The sequence below is a fragment of the Coffea arabica genome, chromosome 1e (genome assembly GCF_036785885.1).
Source record: "Coffea arabica cultivar ET-39 chromosome 1e, Coffea Arabica ET-39 HiFi, whole genome shotgun sequence".
Classification (NCBI taxonomy): Eukaryota; Viridiplantae; Streptophyta; class Magnoliopsida; order Gentianales; family Rubiaceae; genus Coffea; species Coffea arabica.
In genome coordinates, this window is record NC_092311.1 from 3,805,484 (window position 1) to 3,816,707 (window position 11,224).

Here is an 11,224-nt window from a genome sequence, read left to right on the forward strand (position 1 = left end):
CCTGCTGGGGCCATTTCTGCTTCCATGTTTCTGATAGCAAAGCATCTCTTCTTATATTCTATGAAATGCCTAAGGTCCTTACCCCTGATTAAATCCAATTCACAATCCTCTGAACTCCCTTGTAGGTGAACTGTTTCCCCTTGATACTCCATAGAGATCCTGAGGTTATGAAAATCAAACGTGATGGGGCTAAAATGAGTCATCCAATCCACTCCTAGCACAATATGCCAGCCACTCAGTTGCATCACCTTCAAATCAAAACCAAATTGATGTTGATTGATTTCCCATCTGACCCTTGGGCAGATGGCCTTGCTGGTTACACATGTTCCATTCCCCACAATAACAGAGAAGGGGGAAACCATTCTGTAAGAAATGTCTAGAGCAATGACCAACTCACTGTCAATGTAGCTGTCAGAACTCCATGTATCCACTAGGATTAGCACCTCCTCTCCATCTAGATGTCCTGTGATTGTGATAGTGTTTCTTTTGAGGGATTCTGACAGTGTGTGTAAGGACATTTCCATAACAGTTCCTGGATTACCAGTGTGCTCATCTTGTTCCCCCATTGCATCCTCAAATTCCGTGTCCTCTTCTTCATCCCCAAGGAAGAAGTTTAGATGTCCCATTTTACACTGATGTCCTGCCCCATACTTCTCTCCACACTTAAAACACAGTCCATTGTTCCTTCTGTATTGAATTTCCTGTGGTGAAATTTTCCTAGTGGAATTATTATCTGGAACTGTCCTTCTTGCATTGGAAAACTTGTGCTGGTTAACAGGGGGAATCCTATATAGATTGCCTGAGTTGGTACTTGGAGGCTGACTTTTATGCAAGCCGAACTTATTTTCTACTAGATTTTTCTGCACTTCCCTTCCTTGTCTATTCTGCAACTGCAAGGAGTACTCCTGTACTTGAGCCATTTCATAGGCAGCAGACAGCTCTGTAGGCTTAACCATTCTGATGATTGGTTTAATTTCTTCTTTAAGTCCACTAATAAAGCTAGACACAAATTATCCTTCGTCTAATTGGGGATTTTCATCAACATTAATGGCTTGAGCTCCTCAAACTTTTCTTGATACTCCTCCACACTCCCAACCTGCTGGATCTTGTTAAATTCTTCCACTATATCCTTACAAATTTTGTTACCAAACCTCTTGCACAAAAATTCCTCAAATTCTGCCCAACCTAGGCTTGTCTGTTCCATCTTAAGGCCTTGAAACCATCTATCTGCCCTCCCTTCTAAAAAACATCTCAATTACCCCTACCTTCTGATTCTCAGGAATATGATAGTTCAGAAAATACTTATTACATTTTCTTAGCCATTCCTGTGGATTTTCTCCATGAAAAAGAGGCAACTCAAGTCTAGGAGGAAGAGGTGCATAGATCCTACCTTCATCTCTTCGGTTGAAGTCACCATTGCTTTCGCCTCCCTTGTTGATCCTATGTTGAGGTGGTGGAGTAGGTAGCAGTGGTCCTTCTCTCACTTCCTCCGCAGTGCTCTTTTCTCTGTTCATCATCATCTGTAGGAAGGAGTTGAATTTCAGCTCTAATCCGCTCATCGCCGCCTCCAATTTCTCCAACTTCATGTTGGAATTCTCCAATTCTGCTCTAACCTCACTACCAAATTCAGCTCGAAATTGCTGCTGAGAAAAGTGAAATGCCTCCATAGCCTCTTGCAATCTTGCTTCCTGCTTCTTCACGTGTTCCTCCAAGGATTTTAGGCCAGTTCCTTCCGCCATAGGAGCTACCAAGGATCGGTAGCTCTGATACCACTTTGTCAGGGTCGGTGAATCAGATTTGGAAATTGGAGGGAAAGGGGAAAAGAGAGAATCAAGAATGAGAGAAATGTAACAGAAATTTGTTATTACAATCAGATATCCTGACCAATCACAGAGCTCCTTATTTATAACCTGATGCAACCGACTAACTAACATTTTATAGTAAAGCGACACCGTTTCTCTTGCAACTGCTTCATTTAACTAGACTCACTAAAACGACGACGTATGATCGTTGTTCCTGACAGTTTCTAGTCAATTTCTTCGCTGGTTTTCACCAAGTTTCATAGACTTTTAGTCTCCTCTGAGTTTGCATTCGACCAGATCGAACATCTGAAAATTCCTGGATGAACCAATTGAACCATGCCAAATTTGTCTTCTTTTTCTGCTGCATTAGGGAAGCTAAAGAACAAGTTTTACTTTAAAAATATGTCTGGTGACCTTAAAATCTTATTGAGGTTCAATTACTTACTGAAGGGATTATGATGACGAACCAGGCTCTAAATATAAATGTTCATAATAAAAAATATAGACACTGCAAGAGAAAGAGAGACTGAGATATTGTCCATGCAGGTCTGTGGTAAATTTATAGCTCTGTCTTTTAGAAAAATCAAAAGACGTCAAAAAGTTGAAAATATGAAGAAAAAGAAAAAGCAGCAAAAGGAAAAGATCTTAGAATTGTCAAATGAACAGCATCACCTACTCAAGTACAAAATAGTTGAAGAGGCAATTTTGGCATGTTTTAGGAATCACTCAACAGCTGCTCACAAATAGGCCTACTCAATAGTGCTTCAGAGACAATTTCAAATATATGGCTTTATTGGGTATTGTTTGGAACCCAAGTTTTTTATCAAGTTTGTCTGCTATAAGTTTTTTAAAAACATTAACTACAGTAACCTTAAAAAATTTCTCAAAATATTCAAAAATTTACACATTTCAAAAAATTAAAAAAAAAACTTTTACAATAAGTTACAGTAAAGTTTTAGACAGACTTCTAAAAAACTCACCTTTCAAATAGGGATGAAAATGTACTTCTAAAGAAAGGTGCTTAGTCATCCGCATAGATCACCTCTTTGGAGACAACATTGGAACATCTTATGTTTCACTTCTCATGGCTATATACTCTCATTCACAGAAAGAAAACAAGATTGACCAAGAAAGTAGCATGTCGAATTCTCTCCAGAGGTGGATTTGCATATTTACCTTATATATGAAGCTTCATATTAAGATACGAATGATGTTGAAAACTCAAAATCAGTGCATAGTATGTTATGCTCTTTCTTGATAAATATCTAGAAAAAAAAACTATTTTCCAAATTGTTTTGTCAAATAAAATCAAATTTCTCGACACAAGGGGCTAATTACTCAGATTATAGTCGAGAAAAAAAAAAGTTCGGACATGTACCGATCTGACAAGGTCGTGGTATAAATCTATGGGTACCGGGCCATGTCAGCCCGGCACCCAAACTTCATCCAATTTTTTTTTTACTTCTGACACCGCTGCCGAGCTCACAACCCGGCAGCAAAAAAAAAAATTTTCAAAAAGGCTGTCGGCAACCGGGCTGACAATGCCCGGTAGCCGACAAGGTCTGATGGAGCCCGGCAGCCAGTCAAATTGTTTTAAAAAAAAAAAGAGAAAATGACCTGTTTCATCCCTCACATTTCGTAAAAATATTCTTTTTGTCCCTCACATTTAAAACGAAGCAAATTGGTCCTTCACATTTAAAAACCGAAACTTTTACATCCTAGAAATAAACTCTCAGTTGTGAATCAAACCATCTAGCAACCCGGTTACAAATTCTAGAGGTAGAATTGGTAGATCACTCACAAAACATATTTCCAACAAATAAATTAAAATAATTAAAAAATCTTAATTAAAACCCATTTGCTTTTTCAAAAGAACAAAATAGTGCTAAAGCTCTCAAGCACTAAACCCTTAGACAAATTCCTCAGTTTTGTTGCACTAAGGGTTTAGTGCTTGAGAGCTTTAGCACAATTTCGTTCTTTTGAAGAAACAAATGAGTTTTAATTAAGATTTTTTAATTACTTTAATTTATTTGTTAGAAATATGTTTTTGCGAGTAATCTACCAATTCTACCCCCAAAATTTGTAACCGGGTTGTTAGATGGTTTGATTCACAACTGAGAGTTTATTTCTAGGATGTAAAAGCTTCAGTTTTTAAATGTGAAGGACCAATTTGCTTCGTTTTAAATGTGAGGGACAAAAAGAATATTTTTACGAAATGTGAGGGATGAAACAGGTCATTTTCCCTAAAAAAAAAATGCAAAGTGGTCAGCAGGCTTGTGGACCAAAAAAAAAAAATTGGCTGGCAGCTCCCGTGAAGCAAAAAAACTGAACGAAAAGAAAAAGTTAGTACGTAGCAGATCATTTCCAGTGCATGTTTTACAATTTCAAATATTTGAATATGGGGATTTAGCGCTATTTTCATCTTTTATTATTATAATGCTTATCGCTATTGGGTGTATTCACAATTTGACAATGTCATGTTATGCATTTTTTCTTCTTTTCATTTTTTTGCCTATTTTGTTTTTATATTGCACAACAAATTTATATTTATAAAATTATGTAGTCTATTAAAAATTATATAACAATTTTAACAAATAATTTCTCAACAATTTGATACCTGCATCTTATTGTAAAATGAATGAGATTTTTTTGTTTAAAACAGCCTTTGTTTAGTTTAACATCGTATAGAAGTAATTATTGATTTAACAAATCTATTTTCATCTAGTTCTATTGTTCGAATTTTGAAATATAATTTAATTAACTCCAAAAATAGTCGGATTTAGTACGTTAGGCGGCGTAAATTTTGGATAAAAAATAAGGGCGAAATTGTTGTATTGGAAAATGGATGAAATTTTCAAAATTATTTAGTGAATTTTGTATATGTCAAAACAAATATTGTGGTACATTTTATTTTTTAATTGAATTTCATATTTGAAATAATTGAGGCGTAAATATAAAAGAAAATTTAGTGCAAAAAAGAAAATTTTAATTTGAGTATACAGTAACTTTAGTTGTAAATAGTATTAGGATATGAGTTTCAATCGGTTATGATCAGGTATTATAATTATAATAATAAATAAAGGTGATTACTAATATAAAGTACTTATATGAATTTTAAAAAAATTTCTTGCCATTTCATCTTGTCTTTCCTTCATATTAAATTAAATATTTCAATAATACAATTTAATGTATTTATATTTATGTTCATCTTAAATTGATAATTTTATTGAATAATTTAAATATTTATAAAATCTTTATTTCAATTGAAACTTAATAGACAACTAGTTAAAATGCCAAAAAAAGAAAAAAATATTATTCATTCGACTCAATGTCATATAGTTACTTATATTATAATAGAATATTTAATTAACTATTTTAATTTATCAAATATAAGTATTGGACATTAGATGATGAATAAATTTTTAAGAGAACTTTTATTGTGATTTTAAAATATATAATATTTTCACCCATGCATAATTCGCTTTCTCCGGTATCCGAATATACTTCTTCGTCCGTCTCCACATAGTAGAGTTGGCCTTCTTGCATTGCTTCTGCTTCTTATGCGCAAAAAAGTGAACTTTCCACCGTAGACGTAACCTATTGTTCAATTTAGATAGTGGAGCGTTAGCAAATTTTAATTTTTTAAAAAAATTTGTTGTGCAATATAAAAACAAAATAGGCAAAAAAAAGAAAAAAATGCATAACTAATTATATACAACTAATTGATGGACCGCTTTGCATAAGTCGATTATTTCAATGCATCCCCAATATAGATGTCAAAATAGACATCTTGTTAATAAGTTGCCTTTGTTAAACCGCTTTGCATTTTTTTAAAAAAACAATTTGACAGCTTTTTAAAAAAAAACAATTTGACAGCTTTTTAAACAATTTGACAGCTTTGTTCAACCGCTCTGCCTGGCAGCCATCAGACCTTGTCGACAGCTTTTTTTAAAAAAAAATTTGACATAGCCCGGCAGCGATGTCAGAAGTCAAAAAAAAAAAAAATTGGATGAAGTTTGGGTGCCGGGCTGACACGGCCCGGTACCCATAGATTTGTACTACAACCTCGGCCCGGTACCCATAGATTTGTACTACAACCTTGTCAGATCGGTACATGTCCGAATTTTTTTTTCCTCGACCATAATCTGAGTAATTCGCCAGCACAAGGGGACATTGATTCCATATTTGGAAAAATATATGCATTAGGACCCTATCCCATGCTATGCTATCAATGCAATGTTTTGAAAACCGGACTGGACCGGCCGGTTCAATCGATCGAATCACGAACCGGTCATGTCTCCGGTCCGGTTCACTACTAAAGTTGACTTGTTATAAGAACCGGTCAAAACCGTTAGAACCGTTCAATCCGGATTGACCCATTGAACCACGGTTTTTTATTTTTTCCTAATTTTTTAAATCAAATTTAAAAGTCTTGAAAGGTGAAAACGCATCTTCCCAACTTTTCTTTCTAACCCTAATTTCTAATGACGGCTGCCGCACACTCTCTCTCATTCTTAATCTCTTCTCCAGTTCTCTTTCTTCTTGTTTCAAATTAAGAATCCAAATTTTCAATGGTATCGGCTTCTTAAATATGGGGTTTCTCAACTTCAATTCTCTATTTTTTCTTGCAAAAGATTGGATTAATCTCACAAATCTTAACTCTCAAGACATCGTCCAGGTTAGTTTCATTTTTTTTTTCATTTATTTGTTTATTACTTGGCGTTTGACAGATTGTATGATTCTTGAGGTCTGCAATTTTTGGTAGTTTTATTTTTATTGTTCGATTTTTCTTTGAAGAGCAATTTGTCTATTTCAGTTTTTTTTCTTTTTCTTTTGTAGGTAAGAATTTGAATGCCATGAGAGAAAACCAGTGCAGAAAGCTAATTTACTTGATCAACTATTATGTCACAAAACTCAGGATTCAATTCCTAGTTTTGGTATTGTATATGTACTTCATTTTTGTTGATTATGTACTGGAAAATTCTTGAAGTACTTTGCACTAAAATATATAATTTATTTTGGCTGCTCTTATCCATTAGGAATACTCAAGAACATAATCTTTATACTAGGCCGACAAACGATGTTAGGGACACTATTTAGTGGATTTTCCAAAATATTGCAACAGGCTACACTTGCAATTTTTGTGCCTATTCCAGAGCATGATGATCAAATTGCGTGGCTTGAAAATTCTTCAGGGATGTTTACCGTAAAGGATGCTATGAAAACATTCCGGCCCGAGGTACCGCTGTACATTGAAGTAGTTTAGTATGGTATGAAAATCACATTCCTAGACATGTTTTTATATTGTGTTTGGTATGTAACAAAGACTTAGTACGCTGGATTTGAGGAAATGCGGTGTTCTGAGTTGGGGAAAAATTCCTAGAACTCATGAAAATTGGATTCTACTTGTAGAGTGGGGCTTAGATTTTAAGCAATTTGTTGGTTTGCGATGCTTAGTGTTATTTTGCTGATGTAGTTTGAGGATTTCCTCGTGTATGTGCTACATTGCAAATCATTAATGAAGTTCTTTCTATTTTGCTAAAAAAAAATTATTTTTTTGATAGGTATAACTGAGATGAATTATTTGCTTGATTTTACAATTTAAAAAATTAATCTATGAAAGTCAAGTGGTTTGAAATATTTAACTTTTTATCAAGTGATGTCTTGAATTAGTCTATGAGATTTCTTATTCTGTGCACATGTATGTGTGTAATACATATATATATTTATATATATATATATATAAATCATTGAATCAGGATTGAACCGGTTCGACCGGTCGAACCTCGACCCTCTCACCTTACCGGTTTAATTAACGGTTCGAGTTTCAAAACATTGGATAAATGAGGTGTGGTCTACCACAGACCGGTGATTGTGTCATGTCCTTCCGCTTTTGTTTCAATCAATATTGTCTGGTTGTCTTCTAGGCCCCCAAGAAACGATCATGATACGCATGAAGGCTGTGCTATTTCTGATTTATCCACAAAATTCTGAGCCTCACAAGTTGAAAAGTATACGTGTACGTTTTATTTAGCCTTATCACCATCTTTTGAGTGTTTCTTGAGCCAAACAACACATTATTATGTGTGTACTGGCTAGGGATGTACATCGAAATCGAATTCGGTAATTTTGAATTTTGAATTCGAAATTTTTGGAAATTTGGACATTAGAAAATTCGGCTGATTTCAAATTCGATTTCACAAATTTTGAATTCGAATTCGTCAATTCAGAATTCGGTAGTAATCGATTTCACCGAATTCTAATTTTTATATTATAATTATATATAAGTTTTGCTAAACTAAATGCTAACTTTTGTATAATATATGTTTAAATTTATAACATAGTGTACAACTAACTTAATAAAACTTATTATTGTATTGTTATATAATATAATTATTAGTTAGATGTATTATTATATATTATAAATTTTATATTACATATAATATATATATATATAACATACGAATTTGAAATCGAATTAGGTATTCGATTTTTTATTTCGAATTGTGAATTTGAAATCAAAAATTCTATTTTGAAAAAATACATTCCCGAATTTGAACCAAATTCGTATATTTCAAAAATGGAAAACTTCCGCTTTACCGATTTCAAAAATTTCGAATTCAATTTGAATTCAATTGGTAAATCATTTTTTTTTTTCGAATTTGCATATTCCCAGTACTAACTTCAAAAATTAACGAGTTTGAGAGTCAAGACCAAGACAATTGAGCTAATTTACTTTTTGTATTTAGACATTTTTTATAATTAATTATAATTTTAAAAAAATTAATATCTAAAATTTATCTTAACGAGCACTCACTAGTCAAATCATTAACGTTACTGAGGTATGACTTTTTTTTTTATTTAAAGTCAATGAATGCAAGAAAATGTCATCATTCAATGAAGCAGTGGACAGCATTGCTACACTTGTAATAGAGAATCTATGCAAGATTTTAACGTGTACCATGCTCAAGAATTTGTTCGTTAGTGTGTTAGTTTTGAAGTGCATGGTTGAACCTTTACTGTTCAATAGAATATGTCCAAGTCAACCCGATTGTATAATTCTTATAGTATCTCGTATAAATTAGTATAACTTTAGTGTAAAAATTGAGTTTGTAACTTGTACAATTAAAGTTGTGAAGCATTCATGATTACATCGAAATTGTATGAATTTATACATGATATTGTTGGATTCACACAACCGGTTGGAATTGGAAATGCTGTATCCATTCCAGACCGCTTAGCATGTTTGGCTAGATTGTGTATGGAGATAATTTTATAAACCTCTCCTGATGTTTCAAATACTTGCATTGGCCTCCTCCCGAAATTTCCAAAATATTAGTGACCTCCCCTAAAACTAATTATCATGTAATAAATTAGCCCAATTCAAAATTTTAACAATAAAAATATGTTTCTAGGAAAGAAAAAATAAAATAATTCCACAAGTGTGCCTCATATATTGCATTAGCTAGTTAATCTATAGCATGTAAAGTAAATATGTATGTTAACAAAGTCAAACGCCAGGAGATGTAAGTGCAATTGATGGGGATTGCAAGCATCGGTTGAAAGTATATGACTTACTTTTTATCAGTTGTGGATTATGCAGATCCAAAACCCCAAACTTTGTTCTTGTATGAGTTGCAAAATAAACAAAAGTACAAAAACCATGCCTACAATTGGAAGGATTGAGGAGCATCATAGCTGAGACGTAATTTAATCTATCAATGAAGAAAATAGGACAATTATTTTCAAGATTCAAGATTCAAAATTCAACTCAGATTGATCTTAAATATGCAACTATGATCCAGAAATACTGAATAAATATTAATATGTGAAGAATTTTTAACAAAAGATTAAAGTACATTCCTCTTTTAAACAACCTTTTTCTTCTTCATACATTACAACAAACGGAAGAACTGCAATCCAAATGCCATCAAAACAAACAAACAATATCCCAACACAAATTCCAAATTTTTGCCCCTGACACCTTTGGTTTTTGCTGAGCTAGCATCATTGTAGGCTTAACTAGAAAAGCGTCTTTGTTTCTTTTCTGAACCTAAAATCATCATCATCCTCCAATTTTGTTAAAGATTGATACTCAGCTTTTCCAGGGAACACTTTGTAGAGTCCCAAGTAAAGACACATACCAAAAACTGTAACTCCAACTAGATACCAGCTAAATTGAATGTTCACCAATGATTTAGCTCTGGCAAGGGCTTCAAGATCATGGCATCTAACAACATAATGACCATCTTCCAAGTTCATAAAACAGCCTTTGGGAATGTACTCTGGTGTCCAAAGCATGATTCCCATGACCATCAGCCAAACTCCTTGGAACAAGATGCTAAGAGACCTTATAAAATTATTCAAGAAGTTCTGGGGGTAACCTATGCATAATAGGGTAGTGAAAAATGACACAAGTATGACAATTTGTAGAAGCCAGTGGTATTGGCCTTCCACACCCGTGTGATCAGTAGAGTGGAGATGGAAGAGGAGATATTCCTGGCCGAAGGCAATGGCTCCGAGCATTTGGGTCAGGCCATATTGAGCTGGGGGCTGGATTTTGTCCAGGATGATGGAGAAAAGTGCATAAATAAAGATAGTCAAGGATATGTTCGAGTGCTCAAAGTTGTGAAGATGGTTTGATGGGATGGTGCCATCAGGGTCCAATGGTTGGTGCCTGGCCGGACTAATGAAGAGTTCCATGGATATTGAGGCAATGCAGCCTCCCATGATCAAGAGAAGTTCGAAGTACCTGAATTTTGAAGTGGGAAACCATGGCAAAGATGTATAGGACTTTGGATGGAGAAAGTGAAGCCTGATATGGTTAACTAAATGCCAGAGTCCAATCAGAAAGAAACCAAATCCAGGTATCACATGTCCTACCAAGCTGCCCATTGCCTTGCCTCTCGTTCTGCTTTCTTGCTTGCTTGTTTGTTTTGTGGGTTTTGTAGGTTTACTACACAAGGAGGCTATATATATAGAACGAAAAAATGTCTTGCTTATGAAGACAATCAACTCAAATTAAATTGATAAAATACTACAAAATCAAATCAAATTAAATATTTATAAACTATATGTAGTTTCTTCTATTTTGTGCTCTGAATGTTCAGTATAAAAAGTGGGTCAAAAAGAGTTACAATTCAGGGTAAATGATAATTTTAGAATTTTCATAATTTGCTAACCCTTTCCTTTCTGCCCCATTTCCTCTGTGCTTCTTTTTAAAATTTTTTTTTTAGTATAAGTGAAAAATCTTGAACACGGAACTTTTCACTTATATTCCCGTCTTCTATACCATCTAGTCCATCCCTCTTCCACTCGCTCTGTGCCTATCTTCAACTTGAAAAGAAAATATTAAAAACCTCCACATAAGCTAATCGCTTTCCTTGGAGACAACCTAATTGAAGAGAGTGATGGGTCAAAAT

At 34.0% G+C, this 11,224-nt stretch overlaps 1 protein-coding gene and 1 long non-coding RNA gene across 2 annotated transcripts; one reads left to right on the top strand and one right to left on the bottom strand.

Annotated features, from left to right (window-relative positions):
- The first annotated feature begins 6,262 nt into the window (after nt 1-6,262).
- Nucleotides 6,263-7,081, top strand: LOC140021111 (uncharacterized). Its single transcript, XR_011825085.1, has 2 exons — nt 6,263-6,480; nt 6,642-7,081. It is a non-coding gene; the product is annotated as an uncharacterized lncRNA (long non-coding RNA).
- A 2,518-nt stretch (nt 7,082-9,599) lies between these two features.
- On the bottom strand, nt 9,600-10,733 carry LOC140021112 (uncharacterized). The gene has a single exon (XM_072071866.1). The coding sequence runs from the start codon at nt 10,695-10,697 to the stop codon at nt 9,825-9,827; it is 873 nt and encodes a 290-aa protein (XP_071927967.1). The 5' UTR covers nt 10,698-10,733; the 3' UTR covers nt 9,600-9,824.
- Nucleotides 10,734-11,224: the final 491 nt, after the last annotated feature.

Excerpts from the sequence above, each read along its gene's own strand:
- LOC140021112 (XM_072071866.1), bottom strand. The coding sequence starts at position 10,697 with ATGGGCAGCTTGGTAGGACATGTGATACCTGGATTTGGTTTCTTTCTG.